Raw genomic sequence first — 26859 nt, 5'->3', positions numbered from 1 at the left:
GGGAATGTTTACATACAAAGTCCAAAGCAATAATAAACAGATGTCTCTATAATACAGCCCCAAAGAAAGGAAATAATTAGTCTTACTTAAAGCACAGCTTCCACAGCCACAGGGAATGCTGCTATAGCCTCCAATAATTTTAAGGCCTAATGACAATTTGGCCATGTGAGGGTATATCTACACCGCAGTCCAAAGTGTGATGGCAGCACAAGTAAACCTAGCCACACTAGCTAGCTAAAATTAGCAAAGTAGCCACAGCAGCACACATTTCAGCAAAGGTTGCACAAGTACACTGGGCACATACACTGGTAGCTTGTGCTGAAGCTTTTACTGCTGCATCTACACTGCTGGTTTTAGCCATGTTACCATGGATTTGTTAGACATTCTCTTTGCCTCTGGCTCCAAACTCTCTGAACTAGGACTGAAATTCTTTATCTGTAGAAAAACTAAAACTGGAGCAGGGCTAGCAAACACAATTTCTGCCGTGGGAAAAACCTGAGTTTTCAAAAAATGTTATCTATGCAACACTAATACTCTATTAATGCACATAGTTCTTGCATTTCATTTTACTACGTTCCCTGGAGCTTCTCATGTTTGTTATTAATCTCTAGGACAGAGGTTTTCAAACTGGGGGGCTTCCGTGGACTCTTGGACAAGGTGAGGAGTGGGGGGGATGGCTCTGCACTTCCAAAAGTCTGGGCTCTTGGGTGGAATCAGGGGCAGCCATCCCTCCACACCAGCTGGAACGCAGTCCACACCCTGCTCACCCCTCAGAGTCACACAGAGCATGCTCTGGTAGCAATTTGAAGGATTCAGGGCTCCAGCTGCCACAATAGCAGTGACAGAAGCTGGGAGCCCCATGCCCCTTTGAATCACAGGCCTCTGGACAATTTCCCCATTTCCATCCCCAGCCCCCACTTAGATGAGGGAGGTGTGGAGGAACATTCAGGGGCACGATGCTCAAGGAATATTTTACTTTTTACAATTATCGTGAAGGCCCTACTCAATTTGTGGTACTGCAGATCCTGAAATATTAGGCTTCCATTGCAATTTTGTCAGCTGGGCAGCTGACAGAGGCCTCAGCAATTTATAGGATTAGGCTCTAGGGCACAGCAGATTTTGTTTTTCACTAAAACTTCCAAGCCACTCTGGAAACTCAGCTATTCTTGTGTCCCCCCCTTTTCTGGTTTTAGCTTCAAAACACAGTGATCATCTCCGCGGCCACACAGGACTGAATGTCATTCTCTCTACAACTTGTCAGTAGCAATTCTGAGTCAGGCAGAGCAGTTGCTAGAGAATTCTGAGGGCTTGTCTACACTATTACTTGCTTGGATATAATGTATGCACAATTACGTAATTTCCACCAAGCTAAGTGCTGGTATAAACAGGCCTATGTCAAAACTCTTCCATCAGTGTAGCTACTGCCTCTCGTGGAGTAGAGCGCTGTCTCCTGTTGACATACAGCATCTTCACCCGACACACTAGCGTGGTGCAACTGCAGTGGTGCAGCTGTGCTGAGGTAGTGCTTTTAGTGTAGACTAGCTCTAAAGTCATACCAAGTGTTCTCTGCCATTTTTCCCCCGGTCTGGGTTGTAGCAGTCGTCTTCTTCTTCTTCTTTTTTTTTTTTTTTTTTTGGTAAAGTGACAGGGAAAAAGAAGTACCGGGACAGCCTGAGACCATTCTAGGTTGTGACTCCCAGCTGAGGTATGGAACTGCACTAGCATAAACCAGGATTAATGCCACGGAGAAGCAGTAAAATCTGAGCTGCAGTCTTAACCCCAATGAAGTTAGAGTTTTCCCATTGACAACAATGGGACCAGGATTCCATCCCAGGTCTCCGTTCCTCCTTTTTTATGGATCAAACATTTTTTGGGGGGTGAGAGGGTAATCCGATTAGATCTTTTCTAGCACATAGAAATATGCTGTTTTACAGTTTTGTCATTAAAAAAAAGAACAAAAAGACCATTTTAAACATAGATCTCTTGCTAAACATATTGAAACTGGTTACCTTGCTTCCTTGTATGCTGTCCCCCTGAGGGCCAGGTGGCCCTGGCAAACCCTTCTGTCCCACAGCTCCCTGTTAAGCATTGTACATCACAGAGAGAAGAATTAGTTTAAGGACTCTCAATCAACACACACTAAGAACAAGCAAAGGTAAGATAAGAAGCATTTTAAAACTCTAAGAACTTCTCTACACTAGCATGCTAACTTGGCACCACTTCAATCAATGCAGTGGTGTCAGTTTAGTGGGTCTGGTGAGGATGGAATAAGTTGAAGGCAGAGTGCTCACCAATCAACTGCAGTACTTCATGTCCACCAGAGGTGGAAGCAAAGTCAACGGGAGAGTGTTTCCTGCTGATGTAGAGCTGTGTCAACCCCACATTAGGTCAATGTAAGCTACTTCACTCAGGAGTGTATGTGATATTTTTTATACCCCTGAGCAACATAACTTGCATCAACTTAAACCACAGTATAGACTAGATCTGGGATTGTGGCCCTGATTTTCCTCTGGTTGACAGTTTACATTGAAGTGATTCTTGAGTTCGGTACTTAAACCCAGTACTCACCACAGTAACCAAGGGGATAACTCATCTCAAAGTTTTAAAGAATGAATTGGTCCAGAATGCAGCTGCTTGAGTTTTAACTAATCCTCATTATACAGAGCACATTATGCCAATGCTCAGGCAGCTGCGCTGACTTCTGGTATGTTTCCAGGCACAATTTAAGGTCTTGGTTATGACCTATAAAGCCCTAAATGGGTTGAGTCCGGGGTATGTGAAGAACCGTCTTCTCCCATATGAACCTGCCCGGGGATTGAGGTCAGCTGGGGAGGCTCTGCTCAGTGTTCCCCCACTTATGAAGATAAGATTTACATCTATGTGGAACAGGGCCTTCTCAGCTTTTGCTCCCAGGCTGTCGAATTCTCTTCCTCGGATATTCGCGTGACGCCAACGTTAGCATTGTTTCAGTGTCAGGCTAAAGCCACCCTTTTTACTTGTGTTTTTATTGGTGTTTGAGTATGTGTGTGTGTGTGTTCCTTCTCTCAAGATGCTTTTAGTCGGTTTTATGTCCTTCTGGGGTCTCGTATTTTAAATTTTGATATATATTTGTATTGTGTTTTAACATTTTTTTGTAAGCCTCCTCGAATATTTCAGATAGAGAGATGGGGTAAAAATATTTAAATTAAATAAATAATTATGCCAATGAAGCCAAGACTTATTTTCCAGTGTGTTGCCCATTATGTAGTCAGTTATGCCTGCCCAAAGTGGGCGTAAAACCTTCTGACAGGGCAGCATTGTACGCTTGCTCTTGTGGAACTGAACACACAAAGGGCAAAGCAGTGGAGACATCAGATTCTCTGTAAGCCCAACTGTAGGCTGTCATGCATATTAGCATATTGTGTGGCACGTCTCCAGGTACACCTACTGTGCCTGAGACACATCAAATTGAAAACATAGCAAACGATACCCATGATCTCGTATTCAGTTCATAGTTGGTAGGTGAGGTGTAGTTGAGAGCCACAGATTCCCTGTGTCCTCCAGAACTTCCAGGAGCACAGAGGCTGTATGTCTGGTGCCCCACTCTGCAGAGTTACAGCATTACATCCTCCCTGCCCTCTTTAGGGTGTTGAGAACCCCCAGGGGAGTAGGGAGAGAACAGCCCTTGTCAGGGTGGCCCACAGCCTTGCCGTGCCCCTGGGCCAAGTGGGCGGGGGGGGCAGCTCCATGCTCATGGAAGGGCCAGGGCATCAGGCAGAATGGGCAGGTTAGGGATAACCAGCCCGCAGTACCAGCTAGAGCAGTGGTCCCCAACCTTTTGGGGCTGCCAGGCGTGCATGTACGCTTAACTTTAATCACATGAGTAGGCCCACGGAGAAAAATGGGATTCATCACATATATAAGTGGATACAGGATCAGGGTCTTTATTTTTTAGGCATGATTCTGATTTCAGTTGTGCCAGTTCAAATCCAGTAGTTAAAGGAGCTACACCAGTGTAGGAGAGATTAGTGTCAGGACTCAGGCATAAAGATTACAGATCTATAAAATGGGCTTGTACAAACCTTTGGACCAAGTATTCCTATTCCCCTAGGCCCAGAAGGTCCTGGCAATCCCCTTGCTCCAAGCTCTCCCTAAAAAGAAAGACATAATAATTTACTATGTAGTAACTTGTGAGCTGATCTACTTGAGGTAGAGACCATCCTTTCATTTAGAACATTAGTATTGTATTTCATGTATTATACATTCCAGAAAAAATCCAGGATGAGACAGTCAGTCAAATTTATACATTGTCTTAAAACATATATAAATCAAAGAATTCTATTAAAGATTAAAAAACCACAATGGGAATACTTATTCATAAAACCTAACAGGGAATGGAGTCAGAAGTATTATATGCCAAAACACAGTCATGTGAGTCATCTTTGTCAGCATACATCTTTGTCATCCCCCCTGAGCTCAATGGAATTTATCACATGCATAAGTGGGTACAGAGAGCCCTGCAATTCCACGGATATCTGCAGGTATCTACATGCACAAATGTGAATGCAGATATCTGCAGCTCATTTTTGAGGATATGGATGAGGATGCAGATGCAATTTTTGTATCTAGAACCCTGCAGATTCTTAGATATCCACTTTATATCTGCAAGTATCCACATCCCAGATGTCAATGCAGATAGCAGCGGCTCATTTTGCAGCTGTGAATGCAAATTTTGTATCTGCACAGGATTCCAGGTACAGGAACTCCTCTGCCCCCTCTCCTCACTAGCCAGAAGTGAGAGAAATGCACTCAAGGGCTATGTTTACACAGCAGTGCTATTTTAGGATACCAGTGGTATCCCAAAATAGCTATTCCATGTCTTTTGAGTGCACTCGTTATTTTGAAATATAACGGGCTCATTATTCTGATGTCTCTGTAAACCTCATTCCACAAGCAGTAAGGGACGGTTCAGAATAGTGATTTATTTCAAAATAAATACTGCGTAAACATAAAATTTGACAGTGCCAAATTTTGAAATAACCTATTTTGAAATTGACTCGAAATAAGTACACAGTTTGTGTAGCTCAAATTGCGTAGCTTATTTCGAGCATGGGTGCAGTGTAGACACACCCAAGCTATGTACTTCCCCCTCGCTCCTTGGTAGTCAGGAAAACGGGAAGAGCAAGCATCAGAGTATGCACAGTTGCAGCCCCCCACTACCCTCCTGCAAAGGTGCCTTTGCATCTGTCAGCTGTTCAGAGCCTTAACTAAAATTTTTTGGTCTCAATTCAGTTCCTAACTGACAAAGGTAGACATCACCAACATCATCATTACAGCTGGTCATGATTTGCTGTTTTGTTTGTTACATAGAAATGAATAGACTTGAAGAATACTTTTACCACCTTTTCACTTTCTACTGGGAAACTCTGCAGGACAGACTGGAAACACACTGGATATAGCCAGTGATGTACCTATTCTGAAACTAAAGGTGAATTATACACATCCTCTTTTCTTTTTGCAAGGAATCCTTTTTACTGATGGATATTGTAAATGTTCTTCATTAGTCTGTTTCTGAATCACAAAGATATATTTATCCTGAGAGCAACAGTACTTCTTTGTAGTTCTTACTACCTTATAAGAGAAGGAAAGGTAAGTGTTTGCAAGGTTTTATTTAGCAGTTAGGAATTCTGAGTCTTATTTTAGCTGTCTTTTCAGCATAAGACATCATTGTAAAAATGACAAAATAGCTAAGGGTTCGTCTACACTGCAATGCTATTTTGGGATACCGGAGTATCCCGAAATAGCTATTCCGTGACTTCACAGCAAGCCTGTTATTTTGGGCTTGCTATTCTGATGCCCCCGTAAACCTCATTCTATGAGAAGTAAGGGACATCTCGGAATAGTGCTTTATTTTGAAATTTGGTGCTGTGTAGACAGTGCCAAATAATGAAATAATCTATTTTGAAATAGCATCGAAATAAGATGCACAATTTGCGTAGCTCAAATTGTGTATCTTATTTCGAGTTACAGTGCTGTGTAGACGCACCCTAACAGATTAGCAGATCATCACTGGAAAATGCAATGCTGGTTTGAAAAAAAAAGATTTTGTAGAAAGGGAGTGCTCATATGGAGTGAATAACTGAAACAAAAAATTATGAATTAAGTTGTATAAATAATTTTGTTTTAAAACTTATAATCTGAATGTAACTCTGCGTGCATGCACAAAGGCAAGGGAATGAAAGAAAGACACTGTACTTTTAGAGGAACTAAAAACCTGTGATAGTTCTATGGAGTTCACAGACAAAGTTCAGCTAACAGGGTACCTGTTAGAACATTTCAGTCTACATGTGCTTACTTAAATTTTTTTTTTTTTTAAATCTTGACCTGACCTGTAGAGGGAGCATCTGCATTAGGATAACCAGAAGACAATGCAGATTCACAAAGGATGATTATCATCATCATTAGAGGTGCCATGTGGGAGGCAAGTGGTAGGTGCCACACAATATAGTGCATTTTTAACATGAATATGTTTAGCTCTAGAATGAACACTACTCCTTTTCCACTGAAAAACTTTGAAGTCGCATTGTACTGGTGGGAGGAGTGAAAGGATAGGTTTATTTTTGTTTAAATGATATAAACAAGGAAATGTACAGGTAAAGATGCCTAACATATAGGCAGAGAGAATGACCACAGCGCTCCCCAGGTTATGTCTGGACTGCAGGCTCCTTTCAGAAGAAGCTTTTCTGGAAGAGGGCTTCCGAAAAAACTGCTTCCAAAAGAGCATGTTCACACTGCCAAAGTGCATGGACACTGAATGGACGCTATCTTGCACTTAAACTGTGATTACTATGGACTGAGTGGCTACCAGGGCACCTGGCTTTTTCCTCTTTACTCTTCTTCTGAAAGAACTCCCTCTTCCCCATCCACACATACCTTTTCCCGAAAGAGCTCTTTCGGTAAAAGGCTTCTTCCTCGTAGAAAGAGGATTACCAATGCTGGAAAAAAAACCTCTGGTCTTTCAATTTTTTTTCAAAAGAACGCAATTGCAGTGTGCACGTAACTCAAGTTTTTTTTTTTTTTTTTTGGAAAAACTACCGTTTTTCTGAAAAAAACCCTCTGTAGTGTAGACATACTCCCAGAGAAAAAGCATCATAGGTGAATGTGATATGCAACAGTATAGTTTACATTGCTACTGAAGATTTGGCAAAAATAAGTTCTATATCCTCTACAATTCCTTAATGGACAATATAACTTTCAGGTGATGTCAGAAGCTCCTGCTGAGCCTCCCTTGCTTTCTTGCATTTTTCTAACAGAAACTCAGTTTCCTTTAAGGGACTGATCCAAGCTCTTTGAAGTCAGTGGAAAGATTCACTTGCTAATTTTCACATTTAGAATTTGGAACAGATTTAGTACTCTATTCACTGTGTGCTATGTCTTTAATTCATTTTTTTTTCAATTCCAAACAAATGATTATTTAACAAACAAGAAGCTGATTAAGTTTTTAATGCATCTATCCTCCTCCTGTAATAGAAAAAAACTTAATATATATATATATTCATTCATATATATATATATGTTAATATACTTTGTAAAGATGACAACTACCCTTCAGAAAACATCTGAAATTTCACCATGCACATTCTCCCTCTATTGACTAAATAATGTTGTCCAGAAATGATTACATTAGTGACTATAGCTGTCATACACTCATGGCTGTTGTATAATGATGGTTATTAATTTCTCCCCTATTCCCTTTTAAAAACAAACACATTTCTTAGAAATAGTCAGAGTTGTAAAGCCCTTTCTTACATTTGATAAGTGCAATGGATTTGTTTTCCATGCTAGTAGCAGATGAGATTCTCTGGGATATATACATGATTGTGTGATATGTAATATGTTGCAAAATGTCACTTAGCAACTTCACCTGTGTTTTTTCTTCTTTTTAACAAAGTTTCCTTGTGGGAAGAGGTTGTGGGGATTCAATAATATTGTCATGAAAATGAAATAAGCAGAGACTGCATAGGAGGAAAACAGCCTGTCTCCTCTCTTCTGGACTTATTTCTGAGATGCAGAAGCCAAGGTCTTGACAGCATTCTTCCTGCAACTGGTTCTGGCTTTGTCATTCATACACTAGGGAGGTGGTTTTGGCATTTACTTTGTTATTTAGTGAGTATGGTGGTTTGGCTTTTTCTAATGTTGTGTTGTCTAGGATATTGATTTGTTTAACCATTCCTTTAGTTTGCCATAGTACATTCATATCCACTTGTGATTAAGTACCAGCTTCCTGTGCCCATGCTGTCTATGCTATAGAAAATGTGGTGCTCTTTATACTGAATGCATTCCACATGTTTCAGCTTTGTTTTCATGTGAATCAGGCCTCTGTTATACAAAATTCCTGTTCTGTAGTGTGCACATATGTAAGCCATCTTTGAAAGCAGGGAGAACAGAACTGCAATTCAGATGTATGGAACATTATTATTTAATGGTACTCGGTGGAATTTCAGATTGACAAGCGTGTACGTTTATGACTGAGTCTCTTTTGTTAAGCAAATGTACTTTTATAATAAGTAGAGATTAGTGTACTGTTTGTATTCACTTTGGGAGAGGGGTAGGAGGGAAGGGATGAAGTGGAAGGTCCATTATGCAAAGTTTTATTTCCAGTCTGACAGTTTATAAAAATTATTACTAAGTCTCCAGTTTATGGACTCATGGGGGGGAGGGGAGGGAGATTCTGGTATTTCAGATGTCTCCTGCCACCCCTTCTAAAACCTACCTAAGGCTCAGAATTCCTACACGTGTACATATAGAAGAGAGAAAAAAGATCTAATCCTTTGGTCAATCACTGTCACTCTTTCTCTCTTCTGACCATCTGTTCTCAAATCAAATGTATTATATATGTACTGTACAAAGCTTACAGATGTATTATCAGGATATTAGCCTTTTTTGAAACAATGGTCTCACACTGCAACACTTACAAGCATTCTCTTTGCAGAATCAACATTTGATTAGGAAAAACCTTCAGTTTAATTAAATATTTCATTTTGATTCTCGTAAGTTGTATAATCACCTAATTGGGTCATGAAGCAGAAGCTATTTTAAAAAAAACAATGTAAATGAGTTAAGGATATTTTACTAAAAGTAGTTTCTAAATGTTTATCCAGGCTAAGTAGAACAGACATTTTTGGATTTCTAGTTTTGACATGGAGCATGTGATATGTTAAGGACCAATACTATTCCTGTGCAACTTGGTAAAAGTTTTGCTCCTAGCATTGATGTGACCAGGATTTGGCCCTAAACAAATTGTTTGAAATGCAAAGAGCTACTCCTTTAAGGTTCTTTGATATACAGCTTGCTTGGACCAAGGATCCTACATTCTGTATTCCATTGCTATTGAATTACATTATACATTCTAGCCACAATCAGATTAGGAGTGAAAAATCCCATGTAATTGGCTAAAGAGTTAAACATTGTTTAACTGGTTAACCAAATAAAGGGGAGCAAGCGGAGAGGGGACTACTAGCTGGAGTGTCCCCCCACAACCCACTGCTGAACTAGAACATCCTACTCCCCACCCCCACTGTGAGCAGGGGCTGCTCCAGAGTACTGATCATGCACGGAGAAGGTACAACATACAAGTTTCCTACTGCAAATGTGCTTCAGTTCTGCCTGGAATGAGAGGGGGTGGTTACATCTCCCCTTCAGTCCTTGGCCATGAGGATGAGATTGCTAGTTGGAGTCAGTGGTGATTGAGTTTTTTATGAAAAAGTATCAAACCATTTCCAGTTGATGATTTTTGGTTTCCATACATCTGGGCCAGATTTTAATGGGTTGCCTGCAAGTGAAAGACAATCTCCACCCACAATGTTTCAGTGGTTCTCAAACTTTTGTACTGGTGACTCCTTTCACATAGCAAGCCTCTGAGTGTTACTCCACTTACAAATTAACCCCTCCCCTCCCTGACACACATAATAAACTTACAACCCTCTGAGTGATCCAGACCCACAGTTTGGGAATGGCTGTTGTAGCTTGATAGCTTAAACTAAATATGTTATGAGATTCAACACTGTGAAAGTGTAAAATATTTGGAAAAGCTTAGGATAAAAGTTTGTCTTAAAATACCAGTTGTCTCTCCTGTCTCCTAAAAAAATCTAGAAATGAAGGGAAACCATGTGCTCTCATTTCTATGACTCCCAGGAACGAATAGTGAATATAGAATTAATGAGATTTTTAGAAATTTTTAAGTGGACTTAGCTGCATATTAAAACATTTCAAAGATTCTCAGTGGCTGAAAGGCATTGCACCTGGTAGAAACTAAATATGATACATGATTAGAAGCGTAGAGTTGAAATGCTTCCAATTTGTTTTCATAATATGTGTCACCTAATTTATTTTAATGGTCGAGGCCGTTTGATAGCTGGACCACAGAGATGCAGTGCAACTGCTACACTTAAAAACAAGTCTGGAGGAAAGAGAATGAAGAGAAACTGCTGTATAGTTTCCCATGGGCCAGTGTTTAATTATTTGCAGGTTTCAAATAGGAAATAGATGACAGGAGGGAGAAAGTTGATGGGAGTGGAGAGAAACAAAATAAATATGGCACCCCCCCATATGGCGCATGATTTCCCCAAATCTGAGAGTTTCATCCCTTCTCTTCAAACATTTGCATATTCTTGTCAAAAATGTAAGTAAGCTTAGCATCAGTACAAGATACGTTGTGTATTTTCTGGAACAGGCAATGCATGTGATTCTCTGCAGAGACATAGTCACTAGACAGCTTTCTGTCTGCATGAGCTTCTGCAGCTAAATCTGCATTCTAACTGAAAATTCCAACACTCAGAGGTGAAGCCCTGTAGATTTATGACAATTCTCTGTGGGGCTTGGGTATATAAAACAAGACAGGGCTTTCACTGTGCCTGAGATGTTACAATCAACATCTGACAGTGATGTAGCTATGTAGCTAAATGTAGCTTTATGTAATGTAATATGCTTCAGTGTACCTTACCAGCCATCCTTTCTGACTAGCAGAAAGGAACAGCCTAGTGTGTTGGTAAAGGCGTACCGGACAGAATTTTGTGTGTGAAGCTGATTCAGGGCAGAAATAGATTTTTAAGGTTTTTGTTTTAAGTTTTAAAATTAGTATTGTAAAATAAGTAAAAGGGTATAATGGTTGTTTTGCTTAAATTGTAATTTAATGTTCCTGCTTAAATATTCATATTGGCTACGTCTACATTGGCCCCTTTTCCGGAAGGGGCATGTTAATTTCAGCGATCGTAATAGGGAAATCCCGCGGGGGATTTAAATATCCCCCGCGGCATTTAAATAAAAATGTCCGCCGCTTTTTTCCGGCTTTTAGAAAAGCCGGAAAAGAGCGTCTACACTGGCCCCGATCCTCCGGAAAAAGCGCCCTTTTCCGGAGGATTTTATTCCTACTTCAATGTAGGAATAAGATCCTCCGGAAAAGGGCGCTTTTTCCGGAGGATCGGGGCCAGTGTAGACGCTCTTTTCCGGCTTTTCTAAAAGCCGGAAAAAAGCAGCGGACATTTTTATTTAAATGCCGCGGGGGATATTTAAATCCCCCGCGGATTTCCCTATTACGATCGCTGAAATTAACATGCCCCTTCCGGAAAAGGGGCCAATGTAGACGAGCCCATTGTGTCTGTGTAATAAAGAAATCAATTCTGTTTCATGTGTGTGAATGAGAAATGTGTGTTAGAAGATAAGTGTTAAGGCCATCACTGAACCAAATGTTTTAGGGAGAAGCCAAATACAGACGTAAAAGCACCAGAAGATTTCTATATACCCCTATTGAGATGCAGATAAAGGGAAAATTGACAACTCTAAAAGATAAGGCAAGCACCTATCAATTGGAACAAGATAGCTGGGATATAAGTAGAACAACTTAAAAAAATAAGTACTTGTCAAACTGCAATTAATTATAGCATGACAGTGCAAAATTTACAGATTCCAATGAAAAAAAATACTATTAAGAAAAGCTGCTTTGCCATAATTTTTGGGTCCCGTCCTGCTAACACTGGAGCATCGGTGAACCCTACTCCTATCTGTAATCAATCTGGTTGGCCACCAGAGAAACACAAACTGGTAAATATAACATCGTTTGGTGGAACTGTGTGTGTGTGTGTGTGCGCACGCTAGCTGCTTTACTATTGTATTCTTAATAAAAGCAGCATATTGCCTTTCCCTCTATAAAGAACCTGTGTGCTTATAAACATAACAGTGACACAAAGCACCATTTCATCATATGTGTCATGCATCTCAGGTTTGCTGGACTCATACTTTGAAGATAGCTGGTATTTTTATTGTATGCATTACTATTGTGCTGGTACCTTTTGTCCAGGATCTCCGAAGCCTTTAGGGCCTCTTGGTCCTGGGGAGCCTGGCAGTCCTGGAGGTCCCTAGCATAACACCAGAGAAATAAAGTGAGTAGTTTCCCAAACCATAAGACACAAAGAATGGAGTTTTATCCCTAGCTCCAAATTGCTACTTTTTTGCTGTTGGATATTTTTGTCTGAATCTTAATTTACTTGTACTGAAGAGTTTCCCTTAAAAACCTTGATAGTAGACTCAACACTCACAAAATCCCAAGAAGGGCAGGGTATGACTCTTGGTGTCAAAAACAGCTAAGAAATCCAAGAGTATGGGCTATAGTACAGGCCTTGCTATTTGGCCAAGCTGAGGTTGTTAGAGATGTTGGTACAGTTTGAGTTGCATGAAGGGGCTCCAGGATGGAGGTGAAGGAGAGGAGTAGTTATAAATGGTGTGATTGATACATTTAAAGGTGACCAGGGAAAGGGAGATGGAGTGAGGTAACTGGAGAGGTGGTTGTGGAGAGGAGAAGGGGTGAGAGTGAGTTTTTAGGTGTGGAAAGATATAGTTTCATTGAACTATGAGAGGATGAATATGAGTGTGAAAAGGATGAGCAGGGAAAGTCATGAGTAGAGCTCCATGTCTGTCATGCAGGTTGTGCAAATCAAGATACTGGGACTTAGTGACTCCATGACTCCTGCATGGTCCAGTGTGGCTGACCCCAGTCAAATGGTTCAGAGGCCACAGCCACACCTGTGATATCTCCCAGCAGGATGGCTAGAGCTCCAATAGCCCCAAGCTGGTGGGCCAAAAGACTTCCAGAGCTCATGGGCAAGGTGTGTGAGTGTGGGAATGGGGGGAGCTGCTTGGCCCTGTGCTCCAGTAATGGGTTGGGCCTCATTACTGGTGGAAGGGGTAGGACTGGAGGCAGCCAACCCTCAGTGCTGCCTGCAGCACACCACATCCCCCCGCCCCCACACACACACTCCAATCTGCCCTCAAAGGCACCTGGAGCATGCCATGCAGTGCTCCAAAGGCAATTTAAAGGCCCAGGGCTCCCCAGCCACTGCTGCTCCCCAGGGCACTGCCCCCTTTTCCCCTTCTCATTGTCAGACCTGCCCCCTGGCAGTGGTCTCCAAGCAGCCAGCTGGAGCAGCCACAGTCCACTGCCTCAACTGCAATCCCAGGGTGGCCACTATTCTCCCCGTGGTAATTATTTGCAGGATTATGACAGGGAAGTGGTTTTTTTAAATAAACGAAGGAGCTGAGAAATTAGAAGTCTTCAAATGTAAACAAAATGCTCCTGTTACTTCAGATGACAGAGAAACCTAATTGGGCACTTCAAGGCAGCAAACTCACTGTAACTCATAACCACATAGCTATTGTTAAACATGAAATTATTCATGTTATGTGGCACACCAACAAGTACAGTATCTAATTACCAGTAAGACGTTACATAGAACAACACATACTGGTGCACCTGGATAGCCATCTCCCTTTGGTCCAGGTAGCCCGGGTAGTCCTGTTGGTCCTGGGTTACCCTGAATACAAAAAACAAATTAGCAATCAAATGTACATAACACTGACATACTATCTGCTGACAAATATATATTATATGAAGACTTTTGTATGTGTGTGTTTGGGAGACAATAGACCACAGTGTTGCCAGCTCTTGTGATTTAATTGTAAGTCTCATAATACTTGTGGAGTTTGGTTGGTTGGTTGTTTTCTACAGCCTCTGCTTCTGGAATTGGAAAATTCCTGGAGAACTCAGGATGTTTTTTCTTTTTTTCCCCCAAGTATTTTCCTAGACAAGGTTGTTTTGCAGAGAAGAGCTTGAAAACGTGAAGTGAGTGCACCCTAAAGCCTCAGCAACCAGGAGGCCAACCACATTTTTGTAAACCTCATGATGGTCTTATTAATCTCATGACTACTTGGAGCTTGACTCACAATGTTCTAGTGCTGGAGGCTGACAGTACTAAGAACATGACATGCCAGCCTCAACTTCTTCGTTTATGTTGTATGGTCTGATTTTTTTTTAAGGAAAATCAGCCTCCAGGTTGAACAGTTCTCCAGAGCCAGACAATTTTTTGTGGGGAAGAGAAAGAAAGAGATTTCTGTACAATCTTTGATTCAGGGGGACAATGCACTGAACCAGGAGACCAAGAGTTCTTAGCTCACATCTTCTACTGCTTATATTTCTGTGTATTTCAAAAGCCTTATTGATGAGTAATGCCCCAAGGTAGGAATATAATTCTCTCTCCTTGCCCACTGCCATTTTACAAGTACCTTTATTGAATTTGCACTAGATCAGTCCTTGCTGACCTGAAGAAAGAACCCAAGTTTCCTTCATGCAGCCACACTGTCCTTCAGAATAAATGACAAAATCAATATACTTAGCCATTCTGTCCATAACTACTAGACCTCAAGTCCTGTTTGTGCTTTTCCAGGCTAGTAGATTTTGTGTGCTCCAACTCCGTGGAGGGCAACGGGGAGAGGGGAGGTGTGGCGCGCCAATGCGGGCTCCCCAATGCTGAGGGGAGAGCCCTGAGCCTCGGAGGCTGGATCCAAGCAAGGGGAGGGCTGCATCCAGCCCCCGGGTCTTAGGTTCTCCACCCTTCCTGTAAAGCATAGGTGCTGGGACTAGGTGTGCTGGGGAAGCTGACACCCCCCACCCCCATGGCTTGAGGCAGCTTCCATTATACTCAGGCTTTACAGTTTTGTTCAGTGATTCTTGGCACCTCAATATATAGCTTGTCCCAGCACCCCTGCTGCAAAGTGTGCTATTTCCCCCTTTTGTTCACTGGGCATAACAAACTTTAACACCGGGGTAGAAGTGTGTGCAGAAAATCTGGAGCTTCAAATTCTGTTGCTAATCCTTGGGCTATGTAGGATTGTTGTAAGAGGGAGATTTTGTTTTTCAAATTTTCTTTCTAACTTGGCTTATTTAATTAACATATTTAGAAAAGATCCCTAAAAACAAGGTATAGTTTTAAAATGTTGTAAACTGTGAAGCACAGCATGATAAGCAACAAAGCACAGCTGCTATCCACTTTGGACACTTGCCATATTTCAATTCCTTCTGTCACACCAGGGCACATTTTAAGATTGAGATTTATGCTGATATGAAGAGTAGAAACTTTCTCTAAATAAATAACATGTTCACAAGCAGTAGAAAAGATTATGTAAATTGGAAAGATCACCTCTGACAGAGACAGATGAGCAGTGTTGAGATGAAGTGAAAAGAGAATGATTCTACACTAGATATGGCTTATGGTAAAGGAGTCTAGCAGTAGCCAAAGCTGGTTATAATGAAAACCGAAGTTTGGGAAGGTACAGCTAAAAAGGAATTGATCAAGTAGGGCCATACAGGAAGGAGTTTTGTATTTTACACAGTGACAGATCTGAGCTATCCAGTGACAAAACAGAACAAGATCTGGTAATTTGGGGTAAAAGGGAATATGGAAAAGGAGAAGCTTTAGCTTTAGAAGTTCCTTCTTAGACTGGCAAGTTTAAGTGAGGTGCACTGAAGTGAAAGGGTGTTGGGTAATAATTCTGTACCTTACTATGTCTAAAACATTATTTTGGACTTAATGTCTGTATACAGATACAAATAAAATCATCTACATTTCTTGAATAATTTATAGAAAGACCACATTTCCAGAACACCAAGGATATGCATGTACTGGCTCAATACTATTGCTGGGTTTTTAGAGGCTTGATGCAATCACAAAGTAATAACCTGCAAAGACTGTGGAAGACACTTATCATGATTTTCATCTGCAGAAGTCTAATAACAGATTTGAAAACAGCCCTGATTCATTACTTTAAGTTCAAGTACTGTAAAGGAATAATGATGGAAGTCCAAACTTTCATTTTTCCTCAGAGAATGTGTCTCCTTAGCTCTTCATACTTGTACAAAATAAAGTCAACCTATTTTTTATTCTTTTTAAGAAAAAGGAAATCATAAATTATAAATTCTTGTTCTCTATTTTTATTTCAAATTCCAGTGCTGTGTAGAGCTGCCAAACAGATGTTTCCATTTAACCTTAGCAGACCACTACAAACATGTTAACATGTTCTCTTCTGTAAAAGCTGGTGATTTTGCTAAACAACCACACTGTTGAAGCCACTGCCCAAAGTCTGCCCCTCCATGCCCTCAGTTTGTCCCCTCTACCAGGTGCCTCCCTCACCAAAATCTGAAATGGCACCCCGGCAGGAGCTCCCTGTAGATCTCCAGAAAGGGCTGGAAAAAAATCGCACCGTAAGATTCCTTGTGGGCCCAGGGGTGTGGAGATAGAGCACCATGCAAACAGATGAAGATTTGGAATTTTGTTTGTCCCAGAAAAGGAGGTCTTTGGGGATTGGGCCTGAGAATTAAGCTGCAATATCATGAAAAGAACAGCTGCGACTCTATCCACAAGTATTACCATGAAGAGAAGGTAAGCCTCTGCTGTACCTTAATATACCCCAATGTAATTGTGCCAGTTATGCAAACTTGCTTGAGAACACACAAACACAGGAGCTCGATTTAGGCCACTCTCTGAAACTGCCCATATGTCTCTGATGCTTTACAGCTAAATTGTGCATAATGTAGTCTGAAATAAAAACCTCATTTTGCAACATGGCTGAAAATCAAACTAGTTAAACTTCAAAAAAAAATGTTAAGCCGTTCAATGTATTTGATTCTTCTCCTCAGAGTGACCCCCAGATGTGGGGCCCAGGGCTACAACCCCTGCCACTGGCCAGACCCTTCCTGCCTCTGATTGGCCCCCTTTTTTGAAGCCCCCTTCTCTAGCAATGTTAGCCAGGAGGTTACCATTGCTTGGGGAGATAGCAGGGAGTGCCCTCCCGCTTCCCTCCTCCTCTCCCCCACCCTGCACTCACCACAGGTAAGCCTATTTTCAGTTGTTTAGAACTTTGCCACACTACAACCATTTGGGCAGAATATTTTTCATGCTGGATGTCTGCCACAGGCTGAATTATTCTGGAGAAATTTCATCCTAAAAAGTTCAACTGTGTCTGACAGCAAGACTAGAGGAAAATAACTTGTTTTGACCATGTTGAAAGATGCTGGAGATCTCTTTTTTGAGACGCTCTAGCACCCTCCAGCTGTTGGAGCTGAGATTTGAATCCTGGTAGGTTGCCTCAATGTCAAGGACATGTTCTTCCATCTCCAAGGAAATGTGCCAACATTTGGCCAAGTTACAAATCTTTGGAAATTGTGAATATTCAGAAGATACTTCTTACATTTAACTGCTAAATTCCCTAAAGATTGTCTGCTTTGAGCATACTCCTATCTGAGGCTCACCAGGACTTCCTTCACAACTGATGCTCTAGGCCAGTATTTCTTAAACTTTTCAAGACTGCAGAACACCAAACAATCAATTTTTTTATGTGGAACACCGGGGAAAAGTTATTAACAAAAAAACCCCCAAAAACAAAACAACAACAACAAAAGCGCGTGTATCCCAACTGAGCTTCCATCTCCACTAGGAAAAAAAAGTTAAAAGAGGGCACAATATACCTTTGACTTTCTCACAGCACACAGGTGTACCACAGCACACAGTTTAAGAAACACTGTGCTAGGCTGCTGCAGGGGTGTTGGATCCTGGTGCAGGCAGTTTGTCTCATCTGCTACCAGTGACTAGTGGAGGAAGAAGCTGCCTGATGTGAATGTAGAAAGGGCAAGGGCTAGGACTTTGTTGGATACTACAATGGCAAGTGCCATGAGGAATTTAATCATTCTCTCACCAGAACAGGGTATGTATAGTGTGTAGTAAATAAAGTCCACAGACACACTGAATCAGAAGAAAACAAAATATTGAATAGCTGCTAACTAGGGGTATGTCTGCATAACCAAAAAAAAATGTCCAAAACCCCACGGCAACAAAAGTGAGCCCAGGTCTACAGACCGAGGCTGCACTATGGCACTGAAATAACCATGCAGCCACCCTAGCTCAGGCAGGAATTCAGGTTTGGAAGCACTATTCTGCTCCTCCCTGCCTTCACAGCCCAAGCCCCAGCTTGAGCCAGAACTTCCACATGGCTATTTTTAGCACCATAGAGGGAGCCCCGAGAGCCTAGGTCTGTAGACCTGGCATCTGAGACTTGCTCCTGCATTTCTTTTTTCAATGAAGATATACTCTAAGGCCTTGTCTATACTATAGAGTTTTGTCTATGCAAAATATGCCAACATACAACCATCGCTTTAATCAAACTGCTATTGCATGTGTAGTCCCCTTACGAAAGGTGCCCCTGACTTTTTCTGGGAGGATCCGGTGTGCTGCAATTTAGCCGTAGAGACTACAACTCCCATTAGCCCTTGGGGAAACCAGGGAAAGAGGGCTTGTCCGGACATGTTGAGAGAGAGGCTTGGCAGTTAGGGGCGCTCCATTTTGGGAGAGAGGAGCCAGCTGCTGTGGAGGAGCCTTATCCTGTTCAGGAGCTGTTGTGTTGCAGCTACAGCCTGGAACTGAGAGCCTGTGGGGCTTGGATCTAGCAGGCTGCTTCAAGGGCTGCTGATTGCCCTAGAGGGGAGAGACTTTGGCTGTGAAGGGCTACTCAAACCAGCACACTGGAGGAGGCTGTTAGTAAATGGGCTCTTTGGGAACGTGCTGCCTGGGACAGGCCACAGAGATATAGACTAACTCTGGATCCAAAGAGAGGCAGAGTGTCCAACCCTGGGAATCAGAACTGCTGGCATTTGGTGGAGCCTGCTCCAGTGGCAGAAGGAGTTTGTAGCTGGCTGCTCAGCTTGGACTAACACACACAGACTCTATGCAGAACTTCCACTCCTGCGGCAGATCTTGCAGCGAGCCCATACAAGCAAGTGTTTGGGACTCTGAGTCCAAAGGAGTACACACTCTGGGGTGGGATAATGGTGGCAGTGCAAATGACAGCTAGATAGGTTCCTATTATTTCTGTGAACTTCGTTAATTTTATTCACTCTTAGTCTGTTAGACCCTGTTTCTTTAAGTTGTTAAGTAAAGGTGTGTTCATTCTAATGTAATCAATTAGATGTATATTATTTATAATTGTTGTCCTGGAGTTAGATCCAGATTATTTCTGGAATAGTTTTGTTCCTGGAGGCTCCCAAGACACACCATTAAGTGTGTACAGGGCAAGCCAATTGGAGGCTTTGCCATTGTATATTCTTTATGAACAAGGGACTGCAGAAAGATGGTGGATAGATAATCCCCAACAACATCATCGCCACTGAGGTACTCAAGATCTCCTTTTATGTTAAAACCATCAGGTACCCAGGCACACCTGTGAGTGTGACCTGCTCCCAAGTAACCCGGGGAGAAAAAAAGGGAGTTATACATGTCCACATAGCTCCTTGTGTTGACAGAAAGCCTCGATGCTAGCAGCATTTGTATTGACACAGAGCAAGAGGCAGCAACAGCATCACATGATGCAGACTTCTCTATCCCATCATTCCAATGGGCATTTTATTAGATTACCAGCTGGTTTTCAACTGCAGTGGAGGAGGAGAGTATGTACGTGAAAGAGAGAAAGAGTGTGTGTGTTGGGGGATAGCGACTTGTCATGCTGTCTCTTACTTCAGACAACAGACAGTAGCAACCAATCCTGAAGCAGCTGTAGGAGGGCATGTCTGTCATCATCCCTTGCCTTCACCCCCCCTCTCTCCACTGCACAGTAGTCTCCCTTTTCCTCTTCCCTCCTCAGTAGCAGATTGCCCTGCTTGCCTGCCTGCTGTTGGGTTCCTAGTGCTGTGGAGAACAGGATTCCATGTTAATGAATCTGTGATTCCCTCCTAGTTCTCCCCCAGCCTCCTCTGCCCATCCACCATTTCAAAACGTCCTGGAGCTTTGAAAGAGGAGGAGCGTGGGCCTATGTTGCTGGGTGCAGGGCAGTGAAGTTCAAAACAGTGAGTAGAGTGGTCATGGTGGAATACTTTTGGAGGCCAGCTAATGGCCACATAAAGTGATTACACCGATGCTTTGTCACTCTCTTTGTTACAGAACATTGTATGCCTCTCATTGAAGTGGTTTTATTTTGTTGGCAAAACAGAAGAATTTTGCTGCCAAAAGTAACACTGTAATGCATACACACCCACTGTTTTGTCAGAAAAAGGTAACTTTTGTCAACAAAACTCTATAGTATAGGCAAGGCCTAAACGAGAACAATCTCTCCTGTGCGCTAAAGGTGGCAAGAGTCCTGTGGAGGGGAAAAAAGAGAACAAGCTCCTTGTAATGTGTATCATGAGGACTATGCAAAAGGGACGCTCCCAAGGCAATCTTAATTCTAGTGTTTTTAATTTGAGTGCTTGCTACTACAACCTTAATGTTTTTAATGCAGTTTGTGGGCAATATAATACAAGTATTTGCAGTAAGTTCTGAGAAAGGAAAATGGGAGAAAAGCAACCTTTTTCATTTGAAAAGCATGCGTATAAACCTGATTTGGCAATGAAGTTAAAATAAAAACAAGAACTATACTAAAACCAAAAAGCACTGCAAGTTATCCACGGTAAAATAAGAAGTACATTTTCCCCATCCTTTAGTCCCTGACCACCTCCTCAGCTGGGATAATAATTAATATGAAGAAGGACAAGCACCTAGAGGAAAGAGATGGTCACATGTAAGCTAAACTAGGACTTCGGTTCACCCTCCAAATCAATGATTGAAAATGATCCGAAGAGGAAACAACATACCCAATTTCATTGTATTATATTCATTCTTGGGTTTTATTCAAGGCCAGGATTTAAGTTAATCTCAAATGGCTTTAATGGTGAACTCCAAAGCAGTTTAATAAATATGTTTTATCATGTTGTGTTAGGTTCAGCACGTTATATTTCCTCCTTACTCATGCAAGTCTCTCCTTTACTGTAGTTGGGCCAGAGCTAAACTACCCTTCTCAGGTTTTGTATGAGCAGCAAATAACTAAAGCATGCTACATATGACCTTTATACCAACAGAACAGGTGTCTTTTTTCTCTTAATTTACATTCTAAAACTATTTTATTTCCTTACTTTTACCTATTTCCTTGATCATTCAACTTGCAGATATAGGAGAGCCCAATGAGTTCTATGCACTCAGCTACCCTACCACAACCCACACCAACCTTCTCCAGAGACTTTGTCCGACTAATCCTCCTCCTGCTCCTGCCCTACTAGTTTCCTTTCAAGACACCAATGTGGATGACTTTCTAGTTGAATCCCTACTATAAAACCCCACACCTTCATATTTCAGCATGTTTGGGAGGCTGAGTCCCCCAGCCTGGCAGTTTGGGAAGGAATTGCTTTCCCCTACCTTTGATACCTGCAACCCCCTGGGATCAGTTGAGCAGCAGTTGTCTTTCACCCAATCCAAACTATAGTTTGTATGCAGGTGCTACATATGTTAGAATATGACACTAATTGTGCATGATGATGCTGTGCTTTTGTGATCCAGCGTAAACAGAGTTTTCAAATTATCCCCCTATGGTCTACATTCCTTGGCAAATTTCTAATTTGTTTTTAAGGAGTTATAACAATTAATATTATTGTGTGGGGCTAAAAATTACAATGTTGCCAACTCTTGCAATTTAATTATAATTTTTGTGATATTTGGGGCTTTTAAAAAGCATCAGCTGCTGAAATCAAGAAATTGCATGAGACTGTTTTCACTTTTAAAAATGTAAGTTTCTACTTCTGATGGGCTGTGCACATCTCAGCCCTGACAAAGTTAGTGAGGGCCTGATTTCAATTAGCTCATCCAGCATCACCTGAGAGAAGAGCCAGGGGGAAACCAGCTGAGGAAGGGCTGGGTGAACACTGTAAAACCAGGAAGTTGAGAGCAGAAAGGGTCAGGGAGTATATAGCTGGGGCTGCAGTGCCTGAGCTAGCAGGCTGGCTGAGGCAAGGCAGCATGAGATGGAGAAGAGATAACAAATGAAACTGAAAACAATGAAAATTGCAGCAGAACCTAGGACCAGCTAGGGAGTTCCCAGCTGACCCCAAGTTCCATGTGGCACTGCCTCAGAACACTGGGTCAGCTGGGGACTTCTCAGCTGATCCCAGGTTCTACTGAAATGCCGTGCAGAGCCTGGGATCAGCTAAGGAGTCCCCAGCTGATTCCAGGCTCTATGGCTCTGCCCCCTTTGAAATGCTGAGCTGTGCATCAGCTGTGAGGTTGCTGCCCCTTGAAATGCCGCCTTGGGCTTTCAAAGCGGAGGTGCCATTCAGCTGATCCCCAGCACTGCTGCTTTGAAGTACCCCTTCATTCCCCTCCCCGCTTTGCTGCCTCTATCGGATAGAGGCAGTGGGAAGGGTAATCAACTAGTCCTTAACATCCTATATATATGAACATAAGAGTGGCCATACTTGGTAGGACCAAAGTCCATCTAACCCATTATCCAATCTTAAAACAGTGGCCAGTATCACAATGTTTCAGAGAGAGTGAACAGACCAGGAAATCACTGAGTGATTCATCCTCTATTGTCCACTCCCAACTTCTGGCAATGAGGCTAGGGACATACATAACGTGGTGTTGCAAACCTGCTCATCCTAGCTAATAGCCATTGATGGATCTATCCTCCATGAATTTACCTAGTTTTTTGTAAACCCTGTTATAATTTTGGCTTTCACAACACCCATTGGCATAACTCCTGAGGTTAGCTATATTAAAAAACAAAACAAAAAAATCCAAAAAAAACCTTTTTGTTTGTTTGTTTTAAATTTGCTGACTAAATTCCACTGGGTGGCCCCCAGTTCTTGTGTCATGTGAAGTAATAAATATTTAATTTTTCCACACTATTCATGACTTTATAGCCCTCCAGCAGCCTCCTTAGTTGTGTCTTTTCTAGGCTGAAAACTCCGTCTTTTTAAATCCCTCCTCGGATGGAAGCTGCTCCATATCCCCAGTCATTTCTGTTGCTCTTCTCTAACTTTTTTTCCAAATTCAGTGCATCTTTTTAGATGGAATGAGCACATCTGCCTGCACTACTGAAAATGGGGGTGTACCATGGATTATAGAGGAAGCAATATGATATTTTTTGTTTTATTATTGGGAATCATTAGAAAATGGATAGATAATCTGTTAGCTTTTTTGATTGCCACTTCACGCTGAATGAATGTTTTTCAGAAAATTGTCCACAATGCAGGGCCGGACTAAGGGGTGGTCATTTATTCCTACCCTTTCTTTCCTTTTTTTTTTGTTTTGTTTTTGTTTTTTGTTTAAACTGGAGTGCCTGGCAATGCTTTCAGGATCATTTAATGATCCTTAATGTTAGTTGACATGTCTTTTATTTTCTTAACCATTCTGCCTCTGTTTATAAACAAAATCCCTGCCCCAAGGGCAGAACCTGGGATCAGACTCTTCGCATTCTATCTATGCTCAACCTGTAATGTAGTTAAGAGCTTCGTCTGGTGCTAGAGCATGAGCAGACCTCCAGTACGAAACATAAGCATGGGGCAAAAGCCCCCCAAATTGCACCACTGAACAGAACCTGATATAGAAAAGGAAATAAAAGAAAACAGGGGGAAAAAAATCACTATATAATCAAAGCTCCTTAAAAATACCGGTATGTATGGACTAGCAATGTAAAAGAAGGAAATACTGAAGATTAAAATAGTCATGATGTCTATTTTCAGTGGGAATGCCCATAGCTTAATAGTGTGTGGGCAGGAATTAAAAGAAAATATTATTAATGTCAATGCAAAGTTTGATATAATATGCATAAAAGAGACTTGGCTAATAAAGAAAAACTAGGCTGTAAAATGCTGGAATATGGTATAGACAGGCAGGAAAAAGGGAAAATATGGGGATGATTACACCTCCATTAAGGAAGACCTGAATAGCCCTGAAGTAGAGATTAAAATGTTAAATTCCCTAAATAGTGAGAACTTAATTAACCATAAAGCAAGTAAGGCAGTTGCATAAAGGGTTATTTACTTTACAAAAAAAAGAGGAAACACTGAGAACATAGGGTGTGTATGGGGAGGGGGAGTATACATTAGCAGTATATAAACAAATTAGAAAAAATGAATGAGTCACATAAACCAACTGCAGTTGCAATTGCAGAACATGGAGTAATAAACACCAACAAAGAAAAAGCTGAAATGCTGGCCATCATGTTTCAAAAAGTCAGCAATGATGAGGATCAGAAGATAGAAGTTAGAGAGATGAAGAAATGTTTATTAATAATTATAAGATGATTAAGAGGTGGGAAGAGGATATAGCTATTTTAAATTAAAACTTTAATATAGACAACTCAAAGAAACACCAAAGCACCACACCAGGCAAGGGTGAAATAAGCTTTGAAATGCTTAAAAACCTCAGTGAAGTGATACTAAAATACATAACGTGGCAAAAGACGAAATCCTATGGACTGGAAATATTTCATTGTCCCAGTGAGCAAACCAAATATTTTTTCTCAAGACCTGAGATAATCAAGTGCCTTTACAACACGTTTAGGTAAAATACAGACAAAGTAGTAAGAGATTAGCAGCATACCTGGAAAGAAGTAGGCTCATAGATGGAACACAAAATGGGTTCAAAAGAGGTAGAAGTATGATTAACCATATTATTAGGATGGGGCGGAAGTACAGAAAAAACAGGATAAACCAAATAATTCATGATATAACACTCCTGGGCACAGAAACAGCCTGAGATGTCTTATAGAGAGAGAGAATATTTCAGGAAATTATATAGATGGGTCAGACTTCTTAAGCAACAGGACTGCACAGCTACAGTATAAATGCAATAAATGATGCACATTGGAAAACAATCATAATTATACTTCCCCAAAATTGGGTCTAAATTAGCTTTCTAAATTCAAGAAAGATGTTGATATCATACTGGATAGTTTTCTGAAAACAACTGCTCCATATGCAGCAGTAATCAAAAAAGATAACTTTATGAATCATTAGGAAAGGGACAGATACCATGAAAGATATCATAATGCCACTATAGAAATCCATGGTATGCCTACATCTTGAATGCTTGAGTTCTGGTTGCCCGGTCTCAAAGATATTAGAATGGGAAAAAGTACAGAGACAAAAATTATTAGGGGAATGGAACAACTTCCATAGGAGGAGGGATTTAAAAAGAAAAGAGATGTTCATCTTAGAAAAGAGATGACTAATTGGAGTGGGATATGATAGAGATCTCTATAATTATGAATGGGATGGAAAAAAGTAAATAAGGTGTTCCTATAAAACAAGGACTAGGGGGCTACCCAATTAAATTAATAGACAGTAGGTTTAAAAACAAACATAAGGCAGTACTTCATCACAGAAAAATCAGTCAATTTATGGAATTCATTGAGGGAATGAGGTGAAGGACACAGTATAACTGGGGTAAAACAAGAATTAGATAAGTTTATGAAGGGTAAGTTTAATCAATGGCTATTACCCAAGATAGTCAGGAATGCAACCCCATGCTCTGAGTATCCCATAACTTCTGACTGCCAGAAGCTGTGGATGGATGATAAGATGTGGATCACTCAATTGCTCTTTTATATTCATATGCTCTGAAGCCTCTGGCACCAACCACTCTTGGAAGACAGAATACCGAGCTAGAAGGACCATGGGGCTGACTTAATGTGGCCATTCTTATGTTCTTAAGCCATAATAGGGAAAGCTTCTTCTAACATATATTGAATTGCAAACGAAAAGAAAGGATTGAAAGAGACCAAAAGCTATAGCTATGGGAAAATATTCAGTCACTGGTAAACTATTCACCTTGAGATAGACATGGAATTATATAATGAAATAAATAGGAAAAGATTGTTACATATACAAGATATAGCAAATGAATATGTATGTGGTAAGTGGGGACACTATAGCCCACGAGTAGGCAAAATATGGTCCATGGGCCAGGTCCAGCCTGCCAAACATTTCGATCTGGCCCACCACATTCCATTGGGACTTAGGCAGGCCTCCTGCTTGCAAAATCCCCACACACTTCTCAAAGTAGCCAGCTGCTGGGACCAGCGTGTGGGTTTGTGTGGTGTGTTCCCTTTGGAGTAGGGCCTCTGTGCCCAACCCCCAGCATCATCCTTGCAGCCTCCCGTTGGCCAGAAACCAGCCAATGGAAGCTGCAAAGACAATGCTTGTGCGCACATGCAGCACACAAGGACCCAATGTTCCCCTCCCTGTAAAGGGCATGAAGCACAGAGACATACACACTGGCCCCAACAGTTAGCTGCTGTGAGCTGCCTGTGGAGCTGCAGCAGCCGGGGAGTCTGCCTGAGGGTCCTGTTGGGACACCAGCTAGGAGTCACTTATGATAAGCATCTCCTGGCCAGAGCCTGCACCTGGCACCCCACTCCCTCCCACATCCCAGCCCTTTGTTCCAGGATACAACCCCCTCCTGCACCCAAACCCTCTGCACCCATGCCCAGGTCACAACCCCCTTCTGAACCCAAACTCCCTCCCAAAGAAACCCACACCCCCTCCTGCACTCCAATTCCCTACACAGAGCTCTCTCCCAAATTCTGTCCCAGACCCCAAACCCCCTCCATTAAATATCATGGCCACTTCCCAAATTTTTGGACTGACCCCTCCCCCTCATTGAAAACGATTGTTCATCCCGCTATAGTCAGATATTT

At 41.7% G+C, this 26859-nt stretch overlaps 1 protein-coding gene across 1 annotated transcript in view; it reads right to left on the bottom strand.

The window, feature by feature from the left end:
• Window positions 1-26859, bottom strand: part of COL28A1 (collagen type XXVIII alpha 1 chain) — a 131037-nt gene that overhangs the window by 33456 nt on the left and 70722 nt on the right. The window contains exons 24-27 of the mRNA XM_006114506.5: window positions 13776-13844; window positions 12324-12392; window positions 4062-4130; window positions 2010-2078 (exon numbers count right to left, since the gene is read on the bottom strand). Coding sequence (XP_006114568.3) covers window positions 2010-2078; window positions 4062-4130; window positions 12324-12392; window positions 13776-13844 — 276 coding nt within the window. The remainder of the gene's footprint in view (window positions 1-2009; window positions 2079-4061; window positions 4131-12323; window positions 12393-13775; window positions 13845-26859) is intronic.

This window comes from Pelodiscus sinensis, chromosome 2 (genome assembly GCF_052426305.1).
Source record: "Pelodiscus sinensis isolate ZL-2025 chromosome 2, ASM5242630v1, whole genome shotgun sequence".
NCBI lineage: Eukaryota > Metazoa > Chordata > Testudines > Trionychidae > Pelodiscus > Pelodiscus sinensis.
The sequence above is the reverse complement of the archived record's forward strand: the minus strand, read 5'-3'. Positions and strand labels throughout refer to the sequence as shown.